The 19,567-nt window shown below is 38.1% G+C and overlaps 1 protein-coding gene across 1 annotated transcript in view; it reads left to right on the forward strand.

Moving 5' to 3' along the window:
* The window catches only part of DIAPH2 (diaphanous related formin 2), a 1,007,470-nt gene that overhangs the window by 421,499 nt on the left and 566,404 nt on the right, over window positions 1–19,567 (forward strand). Inside the window, exons 18-19 of the mRNA XM_080653027.1 lie at window positions 14,747–14,845; window positions 17,024–17,118. Coding sequence (XP_080509153.1) covers window positions 14,747–14,845; window positions 17,024–17,118 — 194 coding nt within the window. The remainder of the gene's footprint in view (window positions 1–14,746; window positions 14,846–17,023; window positions 17,119–19,567) is intronic.

Genomic DNA, 19,567 nt, shown 5'->3' on the forward strand with positions numbered 1-19,567 from the left:
TTATAGGGATCACTGACCACTGAACTCAGAATTCCAGTTTGGGCAAGCGAGGATGCCAAGCCATGCTAGAAAAAGAAACCACAGCTTTGATTCAATACTCTAGAAGGCACGGCAAAACATTTTGGTTAGGCCACAAGGAGGAACTCTATGAGGGATTTTAAATCATCGAGTATGTACAGCATTTCCACTGAACCCTCTTATCTTGAATTATCTATATATATATATATATAAAAGGCTAATATGCTTAGTGTCTGACCGGTTGCTATGATGTGCACTGACCACCAGGGGGCAGACGCTCAACGCAGGAGCTGCCGAGCTGCAGTGACTTGGCGGCAGTTCTTGGGTGACACACCCCGAAACCAGAGAGGAGGGAACCCAGTTCCTCGTGGGGCTGCGTGATTCCACCATCAGCCATGGGTTATGTTGTTACTGTCGGCCCTAAATCTGGTTTACCTCACACTTGTGTTTGTGTTCCACACCCTGTATGACAGCAACTTTGCAGAATTCCCTTTCACACTCTGGGACACCTCACAGGATGTCGGAGAGCCAGTTTTGGCCTGATCCCCGCAGACCAGGCTGAGGGACCCCACCTTCTGGAGGGACCCCACTCACTCCACAGACACAGATGCTGGGGAGGGACAGCGGGAGGTTGGCTCCAGGGCGTGTCCAGCCCGTCTCACCCAGTCCCACCCTGCCGGCCACCTTCTAATTAATTTCCTTTCAATGTGCACGTATCCGTGCACTGGGTCACTAGTTTAGTAATAAGTTATGGGAGGCAACTGTGAATCTTCTGTATCCATGGAGAATGGTGGAGCCTTGTAGCAACGTCATGGACTTTGGGGTTAGACAGCCTGGGATTGAATCCCAGCTCTACCATTTAACTTTTCTCTCAGATCTTTCACAAATTTCTGGGGACCTTAGTTTCCTTATGGACTGAATGAATGTTTGTATCTTCCCAAAATGTGTATGTTGAAGCCCTAAACCACATTATGGTTACATTTGGAGATTGGGCCTCTAAGGATATAATTAAGGTTAATTGAGGGGGAAAAAACATGGGCCCTGATCCAATAGAATCAGTGTCCTTATAAGAAGAGACACCAGAGAGATGGCTCTTGCCCTTTCCCTACACACACATGAAGGAAAGGCCATGTGAACACAAAGCGAGATCATAGCCACCTATAAGCCAAGAGAGTAGGTCTGTAAATGAAACCTACCTTGCCAGCACTTTGATTTTGAACTTTCCAGGCTTCAGATGGGTGAAAAATTTCTGTTGTTTGTTTACGTCACCCAATCTGTGGTATTTTGTTATGATATTCCTGAGCAGACTAATTCAAGCATCTACCTTGCACAGTTACTGGGAAAATCCATCTAGTGCAGTGCCTGGTGATGGTTATATGTAGACGAGAGGCCTGGTGCATGAAATTTGTGCACTCGGGGAGGGGGGGCGTCCTTCAGCCTGGCCTGTGCCCTCTCACAGTCCAGGAGCCCTCGTGGGATATCCAACTGATGGCTTAGGCCCACTCTCAGCAGTTGGACATCCTTAGCACTGCCGCAGAGGTGGGAGAGGCTCCCGCCACCATCACTGTGCTCGCCAGCCATGAACCTGGCTTTTGGCTCAGTGGTGCTCCCCCTGTGGGAGCACACTGACCACCAGGGGCAGCTCCTGCATTGAGCATCTGCCCCCTGGTGGTCAGTGTACATCATAACAACCAGTCGTTCTGCTGTCGGGCCGAAACTGGCTCTCCGACATCCCCCAAGGTGTCCTGGATTGCGAGAGGGCACAGGCCAGGCCAAGGGACTCCACTGGTGCACGATCAGGGCTGGGGAGGAATGCAGGAGGTTGGCCAGCTGGGGAGGGACTGTGGGAGGGCTCCAGGGTGTGTCCAGCCCGTCTCGCTAAGTCCTGATCGGCTGGACCCCAGCAGCAAGCTAACCTACTGGTCGGAGCATCTTCCCCCTGCTTGTCAGTGCACATCATAGTGACTGCTCGACCGGGTTGACTGTCTGCCTCCTGGTGGTCAGTGCTCATCATAGCGAGCAGTTGAGCGGCCTTAGCATATCATTAGCATATTACGTTTTGATTGGTTGAACGGCCAACTGGACGACTGGACACTTAGCATATTAAGTTTTTATTATATAGGATTCTTTTTTTTGTAATCCTCACCTGAGGATATCTTTTTCATTGATTTTTGTAGAGTGTGGAAGGAAGGGAGGGAGAAAGAGAGGGAGGGAGGGAGGGAGGGAGAGAGAGAGAGAGGTGAGAGGTGAGAGAGACACATTGGACACATTGATTGTTTGCCTCCTGCATGCACCCCAACTAGGGCTGGGGATAGAAAATGCAACCCAGGTACGTGCCCTTGACTGGGACTCAAACCTGCAATCCTTTGGTGCACGGACTGATGCTCTAACTACTGTAACTACTGGCCACATCAGCCAGGGCAGTTGTATGTAGTAGATTCTTAATCATTATGTGCATCTCGTATTTTTCTAGGTCATAATAGTCTGGGTATAAAAATAAAATGACAGAAAGTATGTGAATAACGTACCTGAATTTGTCTTCCAGGAACTAGTCTTCTCTAGTTCTTCCCAACTGGTTTAGGAATTCTCCAGGAGAGGCCTACTTGTTTCTATAATGTCTAGGTTGCCCTTGACTTTTATATGTTTAACCTTCAGAATATCCTTTCAGGTATTATAATTCATTGAAACTCTTAAATTGCCTTTTATACAATGCATTCAGGTATTTTCACAGATATGATAGTGCTGCATACCAACCAATAATTCCGTGTTTCTAGTATTGCTGTTTTTGTCTATAGAGGAAACATTTGTGCAGGTACTTCAATATTTTATTGCAATTTGACTTCCTTTGATAAATAATAAGTGGTGAACAAAAAAATGAATGCATTGATATTAGTGATAAGAAATATGGGTATCAGACATAATACAATTGTGAAGAAGATGGATTCATTAGGCATGTTGAAAACAGTGGCTCTTTAAGCGCCCACCTCCACCACACCACACATAACATATAGGTGTGCTGTTAAAATTATTTTATTTGAATTTCACTTCTACATTACAGTGTGCCTCTATGGCTAGGCCACCATTTGGTGTGTGTCACTTGGTTCCTCCTCTGCTCTGACTGTTGATCATGCTATGTGGAGCCTAGGCTACATGCTCATACCACAATCCGAATTGCACACATTACTTTTCTAGTAACTTGTGCCATAGAGCATTCCTTTGCATTCATGTATCAGAAACTTTTAGCAGTGGCATCCTTTTGTTTCTTTCTTGTTTTGTTTTCCTATTCATTTTTGAATTGATAATATATTTACATGGTTTAAAATTCAAGAGACACAAAGACAGCCTCGTGAAATTTCTTCCTCGCACTTCCGTCTGTCAGTTAGTTTCCTCCCTAGAATGAACTAATGTAATACATTTCCTATAAATGTTCCCAGAAACGTTTTCTGCATGTATCGGCAAATATATATAAATATTCTTCCCCTTTTCCCATAAATGTACTGTATAGTCTTGAATACCTTATTTGCTTCATTTAACAATATTTACTAAAGATCATTCCATATGATTCTCTAAAGAGCTTCCTTGGTCATGGATATAACAACTGAATATTCCATTGAGTGGCCATACTGTAGTTTAATCAAGCAGTTTTCTAATGATTAGCTTTCAGGTAATTTTAAATCTTTTGCTCTTATAAATAATGCACAACATACTGTAATTTATTCAATTTACTTCTGGTTAATGAACATTTCTAACAATTTTTACTATTAATAATACTGCAATACATAATCTTATACATCAATCATTGTGCACAAATGAGAATATATATGTAGGATAAATGCCAAAATAATTGGAGTGCCTGTTCTTTTCCAGGTGCAATTCTAGATACTAGCACATAACAGTGAACAAAACACTCACAAATCCTTACTTTTAACAGAGCTTACATTAAAGTGGAAGGCATAGACAGGAAATAAATAAGATGGGTATTTTGTCAGGTGATAATTGCTATGGAGAAAAATGAAGCAAAAGGAAAAAGGAGTGCCAAAAGGGAGGAGTTGTGATTTTGAACCAACATCATCAGGAAAGTCTCTGTGAAAAGGGAAAATTAAAACAAGACCTGAAAGAAGTGAGGGAAGATCAGGGGATGATATAACATCAAGTGAAGAGGCCCTGCTGTGTGAGTTGTTCTGGTATATTTGAAAACAGCAAGGCAGTTAGTGTGGCTGGAATAGAGTAAATGAGAGGTAAGATGTAAGTTGTGAAGTCAGAGGAGCTAAGGAGACTACATTAAATATAAAGCAGGATATTCCAGGTTATTGTAAATACTTTGGTTTTTACCCTGAATAAGACAGCCATTGGAGGGTTTTGACAGGATGGATGGAAGAATAGCAAAGGCTAGAAGTCATGGTGGTTTGAAATCCTTAGGTAGAAGTGGAGGTGATAAAATACTGGATTTGCCCAAGAGTGGGATGTGGCCTGTGAGAGAGAAGAGTGAATGTTGACTCATCTTTTTTTTCTTGAACAGTTAGGATTGAGTTGCCATTTGTTGGGAAGGAGAAAACTAAAAAGCAGATTTGGGAGTAAGGAATTTGGATTGGGATGTGCTAAATCTGAGACACTTATTAGATATTCATGTGGAAATATCCAGAAGTTGAGAAGTTGTTTTTAGGAGACACGGGTTCCCAGTGGCCTTTCATTTGAAAAGAATATTTGGTGGGATTGACAACACTGACTTTATTCCAGACATGCCCAGGATTGAACAGTCCTACAATGTCAAGACCCTGGCTACAAATATTTTGGGGTGTTATTTTGTTCAGTCTTGTTAAGCAAGGTTAGACTAAATTGTGTGCAGAATTGTATCAGTCTGAGGTGGACCACATTGAATAGAAAAGCCTAGATATGATGAATATCTAAACTGTATTCTCAGCGAGAAATTCCCCATCAGCCTGGTGGTACTAGGTATTATCATACTGATTTCTACTGGTATGTTTTTCTTAGTACTCCTCTTTGACATACATAGACTTAGGGTTTATTGCTGGACTTACTGGTTTTTTACATCAGTTTGGACATTTAGCATAATGAGAGGTTCTCTGAGTGCATGAGATGGCCAGAAAAACATCAATCCATACTTATAAAGCCAGAGCCAATCTGCCAGTAAATGTATTATGTATAGCCTGAGTAAGGTACTTCACATAGGTTCAAGATTAACAGGAATTTTCACAACCTCATTTGTCAAATACCAGGTTGAGGTTAAAACTATACTTCAGTTTTGGTATTTAAATCATCTCTTCAAACAAGGGAAATTCTCCCTAAAACCTGAAAGCTAACTTTATTTGTCCTTCCTAAGATATGTATTACCTGCTGAGCTATTGAGGCCCAATTGAAAATATACATTAGCTATTACACGTTGTTAAACATCGTGTTCTGGTGACATTTAGCGATGTTCAGTAATAGGCTTAATGAACAGGTGTGCAAGTATATTAGTTATGCAGATGTTAATTTGCAGTTACATGTGCTGCCTGATTTGGGGGGTTCTTGTCTAAACTACAACCAGTAAGATTTGTTCCTTAATTAAGAAATCATTATAAAGTATGTGTGTGTGATTCCCACCGTTAGAACCATTATTCTTGTTTAATGTGCTCTAAACTTCCGGAACACCCCTGGCAATACCATTCCTATGGCTTCAGGTACTATGCAGGTGTCAGAATGAAATCCCTTTCTGTGGGACGCCTGAGTTAGTGCACAGCTGTAGGCAACAGAGAGGGGACGCTTCATAGCTGTGCTATGTGGCATGTAAAGGGAATCGGAAATGCAGTCTCCTACTCCATACTGCATCAGCTTTTCCTCCCAGTGTTTGGTAAACAAATGTGTTATTCCTCACAAAATGGATTCAAAAACAGTTTAAAAGAAAATTGTGCTTGCTTACCACACTGACTAATCTTTACCTGTATTTTTTTATTATTCTCTCCCCTATTGTTTCTGATTGCTAGCTACACTTGGTCTTTGGGATTGCCAAAGCTAACAGTTTATACACTATAAAAAGGGATGGGTATATTTATGTAATTTAGTCATATCCTTTTCATTTTTATGTTGCAAAAATTGACATTTGCAAGCTAATATAGCAAACACCCATGTATTAGCCTCCCAGGGTGAGCAAATATTAACATTTTTTCATATGTGCTATAGGTCTTTGGTTTTAAAGAAATAAAACATTAGAGATAAAGTAGATATTTCTAGGGTGCTACTTATTCCAGTATCACCTTGCTCCCCCAAGATAAGCACTGTTAATAATCTGCTGAGTATCTGTTCCATGTTTTTATAACTTTACTAGAAGCCCGATGCACTTAATTCATGTAAGGGCCTCAGCCCTCACAGCCCTGTTGGCCCTCGCAGTCCCACTGGCCCTTGTAGTCCCAGCCAACCCTCGCAGGCTCAGCCAGCCCTCACAGCCCCGGCTTCGTCTGGAAAGTCTTCCTGGTCATCCGGAAGGTCGTTCTGCTGCTCAGTCTAATTAGCATATTAGCTCTTTATTATATATAGGACAATACGCTTACATACTCATCTATAAGCAATATAGTACATAAGTTTAGTCTGCATTTTATTTTTTATTTAGATGAGTGCAATTGTACAGCATGCATCATTTTCTACCACTTTTATTTTTCCATTCAACATCATATTTGGGATCTATGCTGAAATATTTAGCTGTAGTACAGTCACTGTAAATGCAGATTTGTATTTCATTATATAGTAATACCTCCATTTTGTGGACCTCTATTTAACAGACTTTGGATTTAACAGACACAATTTCCAGTCCATATGTCATATGTGAAAATTAGCACCCTGTTCATGTAAAAATGCTTTTAATCAAGATTTGCTTATAATTAAATTAACAGGTTGTTTTTTGTTATTAATTCACTGTAATTTTAAACAAATTTTAGTGAATGGGCCAGATGTTGGAAAAAACTATAGTAATTTCACCAACATAAGTAAATATTACATATCTACATCTATAGTATACATATTTAAATCCAAGAGTCACTTCTCATAAACAATGTTCGGGAATGGTCAGCACATGATCACACTACATTGCTCACGGTAATTGATTCTGTTGAGTGGAGTGAATTTCTACAGCAGTTTTAATAGGTGCTGGCTGATGTTCCCATGTGTGCTAATCCATGCCCCAGCTGCATGCATTTGTTTACTTGCGGTGACTGGTGAAGGCACACATTTACTAGACCTATTCATTGTAAATTTAAAGTTGCAGTAATTCAAATGAAAAACTTTTTGGTGAAATTAACTTTTCATACATACTTAATTTTAATTACACAAACATGTCTACATAAATAAAAACAGGTAAACTAATTTGTCAATATTTTAACATATGCATTTGGAAAATCTGCTTTATTATATAATGGACTTTCAGCATTAATGGACAACCCCTCACCTGAGTTAGTCTGTTTTATTGAAAATTCCACAATTTATTTATTCATTTCATAACCTCTGACATGTGGGTTGTTTTCAGTTTTGTACTGTTGTAAGCATTGCGACAATGAACATCTTATCTCCTTGACCTTTTGGCATACAAGTGGAAGGATTGGGTTATAATTATGAATGGCACACCTTAAATATATTAGATGTTAATAAATGTGTATTTTAAGGTTCTTAATCTAATTTTTACTGCTACTGTTGGCACAATCAATATTCTGTCTCCTCATCCACACATGCTTTAATGAGATGTTTTTGTTATTTGCGATTTGATGTCTGTGAAATAGTATTTCATTGGTTGTTTACATTTGCATTTCCCTGATTACTGGTAAAATTGAGCATCTTTCTGTTACTTGCTATATCATCTTGTGCAAATGAGTTAATTTTCCTGTTTTTTAGTTTTCTCCTTTGTGAAATGACAATGCTAATACCAATTGTATAAGGTGATATAAAATTAAATTAGTGCCAGGCACAGAGCAGATATTTCTGGTCCCAACACACTTCTGCTGCGCTGCTCTACAGACCATATCCTATATAGTAAAAGCCAAATATGCTAAGTGTCTGGTCAGCCATTCAACCAATCAAAGCGTAATATGCTAATGATATACTAAGGCCGCTCAACCGCTTGCTATGGCATGCACTGACCACCAGGGGGGCAGACAGCCGACCTCTCGACCAGTCGTTATGATGTGCACTGACCACCAGGGGGCAGATGCTCCAACTGTTTGTTTAGCTTGCTGCTGGGTTCTGGCCCATCAGGACTGAGCAAGATGGGCCGGACATGCCCTGGAGCCCTCCTGCGGTCCCTCCCTGACTGGCCAACCTCCAATATCCCTCCCCAGCCCCGATTGTGCACTGGTGGGGTCCCTCGGCCTGGCCTGTGCCCTCTCGCAATCTGGGCTGAGGGACCCCTGCTGAGTGCATGAATTTTGTGCACCGAGCCTCAAGTATTTAATAAAAGTTGATTTTGGTGGTGGTTGTGATGATTCTGGTTGTGGTTACCACTACTACTAGTACTACTGCCACTATTATTATTGCTATAGTTATTGTCATTAATATTACACTTCCTTCTTTTATGTGTTGCATATATGTGTATTATACATATATCTATAATATGTATGTATGTGTATAGATATGTATATATAACATTTGCTCATTTTCAGTGGTTTGTATGATATTTTCAGAAATGCAAGGGTAAAGATCATTTTTACAAAAGAGTGGAAAATAACAATTAAATTTAAAAAATCATTGTAGCTATTGCACAGAGAAATTATAAATTTGCCCTGAAATGTGTTGTCATATTTGCAATCATTTTAACATTGACTTATTGAGTTAAAATTACACCTATTTCAACTAGTACAGGAAAACAATATTAGAGTATAGAATATAGTTAGAATCACTTCTGGAATTGTATACATATGGATAAAATGTGTATTTATGAAGGCAGATCATAATTCCTATATTTATGTGCTATATGTAAAACAACAGTTGAGCATTTACCTATTGATACATACATGTGTACATGAAGTTACATATATTTTTAGTGTGGTTTTGACACTACCGTTAGCAATATTTACCCTGTGTGTGTATGTATGTATGTATATATATATATACTAGAGGCCCGGTGCACAAAATTTGTGCATGGGAGGGGGTTCCCCTCAGCCCAGCCTGCACCTTCTCCAATCCAGGACCCCCTCGGGGGATGTCTGACTGCTGGTTTAGGCCCGATCCCGGCCTGGTCGCCCCCAACTGCCCACCTCACTGGCCTGGTTGCCCCTAATTGCCCCCCCCCCCCCCGCTGGCCTGGTCACCTCTTACTGCCCCCCCTGCTGGCCTGGTTGCCCCAACTGCCCCCCCCCCCGCTGGCCTGGTCACCTCTTACTGCCCCCCCTGCTGGCCTGGTTGCCCCAACTGCCCCCCCACCAGCCTGGTCACCCCCAAATGCCCCCCACACTGGCCTGGTTGCCCCTTACTGCCCCTCCTGCTGGCCTGGTTACCCCACGCAGCCTGCTATTCAGTCATTTGGTCATCCCTCACTAAACCCCCTGCCAGCCTGGTTGCCCCACACAGCCTGCTGTTCGGTTGTCTGTCCGGTTGTTTCGGTTGTGACGGCCCCTGGCTTTTTATATATTAGGATAGTACACTTCATAGAAAGTATCACTTCTCCACATAATCCTTATAATATGATTTGACACATCAGATGATGCTGATTAAGAGATGCAATATTCTTTAATGTGGAACTGTGGCTATCAACAGCAAGAACAAATTTTCTTAGTGATATATATGAATTATTTAAGCTATATTGTTATTGATAAGAAAATTATGAATGCTAAATATTTTTTGGAGATAATGCCATAATTAGTAGTTTACATATTACCATGTATTTAAGAGTATGAGTAGATATTTCACTCTTATGTACCATTGTACACTCATGCTAGGCTAACACATTGTGAAGGTGACAAGTATTTGCTGGTGAAGGAATGAATAAATGAATGAATGACTAGTATGCTGACTTTAGCAATCAATCTTTCTCACTGGAATTTTGAAATAAATTAAAATAGTTATAAAATTTGTATCATGATTTATGGTTAGTTATCACTGTGCAAATCATTCAGTGTTGCCCATTTCTAATATCTTTCTAATATTTGCTACAAATTACACATTTTTTCACATGTTCTATGTATCCACTGGGATAGTGGAAAATAATAGGAAATTTCTTAACATTGCCTAAACTTGATTGGGGAAAGAATATAACCATGTTTACTTTGTTTACACTGATGAACATCCCTCAGTTGTAAAGGAATAAATTTATACTACAGTTGCATGTAAAAATCTATGAATTAAAGGAAATATAAAATGCTCAGTGGGCATTTTATCTTAGATAATGAGTATCTTGATGTTAGCATGTCTTTTTAATAATAATACAAATGTCTTTATTATTACATCATTATCTTCCTACAGACAGTATTTTATAATGTTTCAGTATTGTTGGTCAGTTAGCAGTGCCAATTTTTGCACCCAAATTAATTCAACCCATCAGATTCAAACATAGTGCCTATATGGTTTTTTATATGCTCAGTGAGAGATTGCATTTGACTGGAGGCCTCATTTTGGGCCTGCAGACCATAGAGCCATTGATGACAAAATCAGTTCTTGAGTTTTTGTGTTGAAACTTAAAATCTCTTCATTCCCATCAAAGTAATTTCAAATAATTAAAGAATCGCTATAATTTATTTTAAATTTTAAAAATAATGTATATTTTATTGTTATATGCACATTTAACAAGAGGTATACCTTCTTAACAAATTTTTAAGTGCACAGTATAGTATTGTACTAGTAAATTGTAGACACAATATTGTACTGCAGATCTCTAGAACTTACTCATCTTATATAACTAAAACTTTATTCCATTTGAACAGCAGCTCTCTATTTCCCCCACCCTCCAACTCCTGGCAACCACCATTCTACTCTTTATTTCCATGAGTTTTACATTTTAGATTGCATATATAAGTAATTTAAAGCATTTACATACTAGTAAAGCATTTAGATTACTTATATAAGCACTTATATAAGCATTTAGCCTTCTGTGATTTGCTTATTAGTTAACATAATGTCTTCTAGGTTCATAGGGTGGGATTTCCTTATTCATAAAGGCCAAATAATATTCCATTGTGTGTGCGTGTGTGTCTCATTTTCTTTATTCATTCATTCCTTAATGGACATATAGTTTGTTTCCATATCTTGGCTATTGTGAATAATGCTGCAGTAAACATGGGAATGCAGATATTTCTTTGAGATCCTGATTGCAGTTCTTTTGGATATGTACCCAGAACTGATTTCTGGGTCATATGGTACTGCTATCTTTCATTATTTGAGGAATCGTCATACTTTTTTTTTCTAGAGAGACTGCACCATTTTATATTCCTACCAACAATGTACACAGGTTTCAATTTCTCCGCATCCTCACTAACACATCTTTTTTTTAAATAATAGCCATCCTAACAGATGTGAGGTGATATTGTAATTTTGATTTGCATTTTCCTCATGATTAGCGATGTTGAACATATTTTTCTATATCTGATGGCCATTTGTATGTCTTCTTTGGAGAAATATCCATTCAAGTTTTAATCAAGTTACGTAATTGTTCATTTTTTAACCAAGTTATGGGATATTAAAGTTTTGTAAGCATTAGAAACATATATGGAATAAAAGCCTATTAGAACAAATGGCATTTTATAGTCATTGTGAAAGCAGGAAAATTTTAATATATGAAGCCTTTAATACTAGTTAGGTAAATTTTATGTATCATTGTCTCTTTTCAAATTCTCTACCAAGCCTATGGTTGTGATTACTAAGGATGCTTTTAGAGACAAGAAAGCAAAGGGCAATAACAGCCACTAGACAATATCTACTGATCACGAACCATTATTGTTTATGAAAGTCTGTCTAATTAAGAGACTATTTTAAACTAGCTTTTCTCTAGTAATTCTCAGATTAGTAGTGCCCACTCATGGAATTCTTACCATTTCTTGAACCCAGGATAAAGCCAAATTGCATACATAAAACAAGAGAAATAGAGTAGGATTCAAAAAACAAAACTGTGAACTCTAGATATTTGAGACATCTAATCTTAATTTTACATAACTTGTTCATTTAAAGAGGAGAGAGGTTGAACTCTATTTTAATGAAAAATGCAAAAACGAGGCATACAAAATGAGCATTATGTATGTCTAGGGAATCAGGAGGCTGTTAGTTTGCAGAATAATCTTAATGTATCCTTCATGCTACAGTATTTTTATCCTATATATACTTGCGTAACCAGTCTCCAGTAATGTGGTTTAAAACATATCGAGAAATTAGGACAGTTTTCTTGGCTATTACTCTGAGTTAAAATTAATGAATGATTTTAGAAGTAATTTCAATATGATTCAGATAATATTTTTTATTGACAAAGGGAATGACTCTTGGACTGTCATTTCTTTATATAGTTGTCTTAATCTGGGCGTGGCTTGAAAATGGAATCAATTAAAGGCTGATTATTGCATAGGAAAGACACTGTGCTCTTAGAAAGATCATTTGAGGAACATATGTGATGATTTTAAAAGAAATACACTGAAAGGTTGAGAACCACAGGTTGAGAACCGCTGCTGTAGAGCCTAAGACGATCGGAAAACACAGATATTTACATTACGATTCATTAACAGTAGCAAAATTACAGTTATGAAGTAGCAACGAAAATAATTAAATGGATGGGGGTCACTACAACGTGAGGAACTGTATTAAAGGGTTGTGGCATTAAAAAGGTTGAGAACCACTGCTTAGACTCTGAGTCATTTTAGGTTGGTGATACTGGTAAAGTTTAGAACTGTTAGGACTATAGTTATTCAGATAATTTATTTTATAGTAAGTTATTTAATTTTCATATATTTTGTACCATGAAAACAAAGTTGTTCTTTTTTTAAAAATATATTTTATTGATTTTTTACAGAGAGGAAGGGAGAGGGATAGAGAGTTAGAAACATCGATGAGAGAGTAACATCGATCAGCTGCCTCCTGCACACCCGCCACTGGGGATGTGCCTGCAACCAAGGTACATGCCCTTGACTGGAATCGAACCTGGGACCCTTCAGTCCGCAGGCCGACGCTCTATCCACTGAGCCAAACCGGTTAGGGCACAAAGTTGTTCTTAATGGACCTGTAGTATTTTGATACCTTCTGTAATATGTCTAGAAAGTTTTCCAGATGCTACCATCTTTGAACACATAGCTAAACAAAATGTATTGTGGTTGTATTGATTTTTCCCTAATGAAAATCAGTAACTCCTTTGTGATCTCCATACTAAAGTCAGATAGCTTAAAATACTAAAGATAATTATTGCCTCAAAATTTAAAGTAATAAACAAAGAGCAGGATTATGACTATATAATTCAGTGATGAAGTTTAGGAATATGAGTTTGGGGGCAAGAATATATCACTCCACTTGATCGAACAAATATGTTGGCTTTACTTTACTCATATTTTCTTATGGTCCCATTACCTACAAACTTATTTTTATACTAGTAGCCCTGTGCATGAATCCATGTGCCAGTTGCTCGCCAGTAGCTCGCTGCGGCCCACCAGTAGCTCGCTGCCTGCTACCCCGCCCTCCTGTAGCTCCCCCTGTCCCCCTCCTCCCACCCCCCCATAGCTTGCTGCCCTGCCCCCTCCTGTAACTCTCCGTCCACTTGTAGCTCACTGCCCCACCCTTCTACTGATCAATGATTCCTTCATTATGTGGTCGGTCATTACGCTTCACTGCATAACGACAATTTGCATACTACATCTTTATTATATAGGATTAGAAGTAAACTGGTAACACATGAATGAATACAATGGTAGCTGTTGAATTTCTGTATTGGAGGTCTTTAGGGATTTGCCTGCCATAAAGCTTCATTTTCATAACAGCCAGCTAGCCAGGTTGTTTTTTACTTTGGTTTTTGGGATGGCTTATTTGGGGGAAAGCTGATGGATGTAATAGGGAGCTAAAGCCATTCCTTGGAACTGCCACTCTACAGTTTCAGGTCATTTAAATTCTTTCTGAACTACAGGATTACCTTTTGAATACTGCATAAATATATCTTCTGTTCTAAGAAAGCAAACAGTACTAAAAAAAAATGGTGAGGGGGAGACAGAGCTAACTTACTCAAAAGACCTGTCTCTGAGATTTGTTAATTATGTTTAAGCAAATGGGTGCTACTGTTGTGCAACTTGCAAATGGTTCATATCTATTCTTCAGAGCAGTCTCAGCAGGAATTTTATATGGAAACCTGTTTAGCAGTTAAAGTTACCTTAGGTACTTTAAAACAATTTCACTGAATTAAAGGCATGCCTAAATTTTAACATGTTAGGATAAATGCATGTCTTTTTCCTCAATTAGTCCAAATTAGGGAGATTTTACTATATATTTAATTCCAGTGCTGCTTGTAGGTACCTGGTAAAGGAGTAATTAATGTACATTAGTTAAGAAGCAGCAATTGATTTTTGGTTCTATTTGGCTTATCTTTTCTGCTTAAGTGCTGATATTTAATTTGTTGGGAAACCTCTAAACAAGTCTATATTTTATGTTTATCCTCTTCCTCGAACTAATGAAATAAACACATTTATTGATTTTCGCATGCACTTTATTAATGTAGTTAATATGCCTTACTAATGTTATCCCGTGCATTTGGATTAGCACCATTATTGTTTATGAATCAACATTTTTCTTTCAGTTCAAAAGAATGCAGAAGCTTTGGAGGAGAAGCCCCAACCTACCAAGAAGAGAGTGAAAGAGCTGAGAGTTTTGGATCCCAAAACGGCCCAGAATCTGTGTACGTGATGTTTCGTGTATAGGGATGGTGATGAGAGGGTGGTTATTGAATGGACTTAAACAAAGTTGTAACTTCTTCAAACAGGCAAATTTAGCATCTACCAGAAACACAATTCTGTGTAAACATGATTTGATTTGCCTTTTTGTGGTTCAGCCAGGATAAGAGGCCATCATAATTTAGCCTTCCTCAGGCTTGACGAAATGCATGAATAATAAAGTGTTGGAAAGTGCTGATAATTCGGCATTGTCAGAGGACCAGTGAGACCTATGGCAGAGTTGAAAAGAGTTTTGTTTTCCTTCTGCCTCAGCTTGGCAGTGACAGTTTCAGAGTATTCACTAGTCCCATTGGGCAAATCCTTTTCTGCTCCTCCTTTACGTTTGAAGTAATTGTGTTGGGAGCTAGATAAATTGTTAACCACTGCACTTTAAAACTGGGTACCAAACCAAAAAGCCTTTAACAAACCAGTCAGTCCTTAAGTATACTTTCATTAAAGCAGCCGGACAGTTAAAGCCGTCTTCATTTAAGTAGGCCTTATGTTTTACTTTGACAAATTCCCCCCTCTGTATTGAATTTAGCATTCTTTGTCACCACAGTAGACTGTGTTTATATTCTGAGGATACTAAAACACTCTGCATGAGAAATTTCAACACATCAAGCATTTCTAATTACCATAGAGATGCCATAGGAGTTTCTTTTGTTAAAGAATGTGCTATAGGGAATCCGATTGAAATAAACAGCTCATCATTCTCCTGTCAGCCGGAATGTTGCTGTCAGAAAAGCAGTCTCCTAATAGCTGTTGTGAATGTGTATGTTGCTTATCTGATGGTACATTTTTTTCCTAAATGTGTTTTCATTGATTTTTTTTTTAAGAGAGAGAGGAAGGGAGAGAGGCGGTGGGGAGGAGGGGAGAGAGAGAGTGAGTGAGAGAAAGAGAGAGAGAGAGAGAGACAGAGAGAGAGAGAGAGAGAGACAGAGAGAGAGAGAGAGACAGAGAGAGAGAGACAGAGAGAGAGAGACAGAGAGACAGAGAGAAAGGAAGGAAGGAAGGAAGGAAGGAAGGAAGGAAGGAAGGAAGGAAGGAAGGAAGGAAGGAAGGAAAGAAAGGAAGGAAGGAAAGAAAGATACATCAGTCAGCTGCCTCCTGCACACACCCTACTGGAGATCCAACCCATAACCCGAGCATGTGTCCTGACCAGGAATTGAACCAGCAACCTCTTGGTGCACAGATCGGCGCTTACCCAATTGAGCCACACCTGCCAGTAGTACATTTTCTTTATAAAGTGGATGTTTAGTGTTGTGTGTTTTTTTTTAAACACAGTATTATCTTAATTGCTAGTTGATATCTGTCAACATTATTAATTTTGATTATGGAGATCCCATTTGGTGTTTACATCTAGGTAATTACCTAGACAGTAAGGATTTTTTTTAAGTGCCAGAGAAGTCATAGGGACCTTTACATGAAAAAAAATTCTTAGGAATATATTCTTGTTCTGGTGCTAAGAACAAACAAATGTTCTTTCAAAGGTATGTGTAGTGGAGGCTGAAGTATAATGTATTATTGAAAAATACTTTCTGAGTAAGCATAAGCTTTTCTAGGTATAATTTATTGAATTTTTTCAATGTGACAAAATATGTATTTAAGAAGATGTTGACAAGGGAAATCATGATTCAGCATATAAAGCAACTAATAGTATAGCACGTGAATGTCAGCAGGAATGCAGAGAGCAGTGATGTTCAGACACTTTAATTTTTTCCTATATGGGAGAAATTGGTTACTTTATTGTCATTCTTGAGAAATACTGTGTTGGATGCATCTGACAATCTCCACACTGAATTCTACCCACTTGAAATCAAATCTCTAACTTTTCATGGGTCATTTTGTATCAGCTCAATCTAAAATGCATAAACATGTAGTTGTCACTACTATTAATATGAATTTTATTTTGTATATAAATATGTTAGCTGTAAACATTAGAGCCTGTGATAATAGGCCATTTTACCTAGATGAGTAGTGTAGTACTTCAAATGGGAGGTACTTCTGTTTGTTCATAACTCTGTAAATTATTATTAGTGACAGAATTTTCATGTTTCAAGTCTATTAAATGGGAATCAGGTATTTATTAGGATGTTAAAATTTCTATGCTATTCTGTTTTTAATAAACTCAATTTTTATTTTAGCTATCTTCCTAGGATCATATCGTATGCCATATGAAGATATAAAAAACATTATTTTGGAGGTCAATGAAGACTTGTTGACTGAAGCCTTAATTCAGGTAACTTGCATATTTTCCTTTTAAAATTCATTTCACAGGTATTTCTACGTTGCTGTCTTCTATAATGGAGTTGTAAGGAAATATTCTTCTATATTTGGATTATATAATCAGGAGTATCTAGCTGTGTTGATAGTCAGAGGACTTAACATGGAAGATCTAGGTTCTGTTTCCATTTCTTCCATTTATTAGACGTGTGTGTGTTTTTAATTTAAGTTTATGCATATGTAGACATATCATTCCGTATTATGCACTGTACAAAAAATTGCATTCATGTCATCATCATAATGACTCTGTAAAGTAGATATCATTATTATCATTTTATGGATGTAAAAGAGAAGAGGCCAACGGGTTAAATAGCTTACTCGGGATCAGTGTGTAAATGGTAAAGTTATCCTTTGCTCGGCACTGAACATGTGCTGGGGTTTGTGCCAAGCATTTGATATATTTCATTTCATTGACTCCTACAGCAGTCTTATGAAATCAGTACTAACATCCTCATTTTCCACATAAGGAAACTGAGGCTTAGAGAGATTGCCGCGTGTTACATAGCTGGTAGGGGGCAGAGTAGCAGAGCTGGCCTTCAGAACAATGTCTATCATGACTCTAAAACCATTGCTCTTTCTAGTCTATTATTCTGCCTCCTGTGGGCAGACAGTTTTGGCTTGCTTTATCTCTGCATCCTCATCTGAGATCACTGGGCCACTGTGATGATTAAATCCAAAAAGTGCTTTATTCTAGAAATCTAACATATTATTAGAATTCTTGGTATGTCTGCCCCTGTCTGTTTTAATTTCTAGGAAGAAACACTGCAGAGATTTGCTATAGAAAGGCAGTCATTGTAGTTTTTTGTTGTTTGTTGTTGAGCCATGCCATTTGCTTTGATTTTAAGAAGACTGATAGTTTATGCTGTAATAATTTTGCCATATCTTCCTCAAACTGTCTCTAAATCTCAGAGAACCAGTGTTTGTCATTTGAGCAGGTTGTGTCTATATGGAGGTTCTGTTAACCTAAAAGTAAAAGACCTTTCAAAGTGACAGGCAAACAAGTATTTATTTGAGATCACTAAGAATAGCTATTCTGGAAACACTGATTCAGGCAGAAGCTCAGCTGGTGTTCTGGTTTGGAGACAAAGGCAATGAGTGTTTATGAGAAAGGGAAGGGGAACAATTGCATTAGTAGAGGAAGGCATTTCTATTGGTACGATAACATAACAAACATAGTGGTGTTAATTCTAAACAGTGTTTTTATTTGTTGTTGTTGGTGGTGGTTATTTTGTTAATCCAGTAGTCATCAGTCCAGTAGTCATAATAATAGCTTTCTTGTTATCTTTGCAAACAGGTCTTTTTCTTTTTTTTTTAAAATATATTTTATTGATTTTTTACAGAGAGGAAAGGAGAGGGATAGAGAGTTAGAAACATTGATGAGAGAGAAACATCAATCAGCTGCCTCCTGCACATCCCCTACTGGGGATGTGCCCGCAACCAAGGTACATGCACTTGACCGGAATCAAACCTGGGACCCTTGAGTCCTCAGGCCGACGCTCTATCCACTGAGCCAAACTGGTTAGGGCAACAAACAGGTCTTTTTCAAGACACAAGGTTGCTTAAGCCAATCCAAAGGTTATTTTGCCCTGTTTTAACATCCTGAGGATTTAAGACATTAGATGTACAAGGCAGTTTCTCTGACATGGCAACTCTGGCTCTGTTTTAAAGTGGCTCTGTTTATATTATTGTTTACAGTTCCTTCATTTCATAGTGGAGACTTGCATTACAGTTTACCTTATGTATATGTTTTAAATATATTCACTTTCTATAGGACTAAGGTTTAATCAGTTGATATAGGCTCTTCATTATCAGGACACACTTATATTATTCTCAATAAAAATCCCCTTGTGGTAAAATTTTTAAAAAACTGTTTTTAGAAAAATGCTTTTCTCTGTGCAACTAGCAAGTCCATCGTTCTGTGAGTGGAAATGCAGAGCTGATCACATTTCTGCTATCCTCCTTAGTCCCATGATTCTCTGTGCAATAGTCAGAATGAAAACAGCATTAAGCCTAAATGTGACTTAGTTCTCTTTTTTCAATTGGACAGTTTAAATTTAAATTATGAAAAATCACACAAATATCTGACTCCTACTCAATAATTGAAGCTTTCTAGTTTTTTTCTGTATAGCCCAAGTATAGTAAAATAGAACCATATTTTGAAGAATTAATCAATGTAGTCATTTATTCTACCCATTAAAACTGTGTAGTTTTTCCTTCATATGCCTTGGTAAATAAATAATGTAAATATGCGGAATGCTACTGTGGTATTTATTTCCTGGCAACATTAAAAACTTATTTTTTTAAGTCATGTTTTCACCTGTTTAGGGAATGTAAGGAGAGAAAGATTGTTGCTGTAAATGTCCCTCTACTATGCAACAAGTTTTTAACATGTGTCTATAGAAATG

This window comes from Plecotus auritus, assembly GCF_963455305.1.
Source record: "Plecotus auritus genome assembly, chromosome: X".
In the NCBI taxonomy this organism is placed as follows: Eukaryota; Metazoa; Chordata; class Mammalia; order Chiroptera; family Vespertilionidae; genus Plecotus; species Plecotus auritus.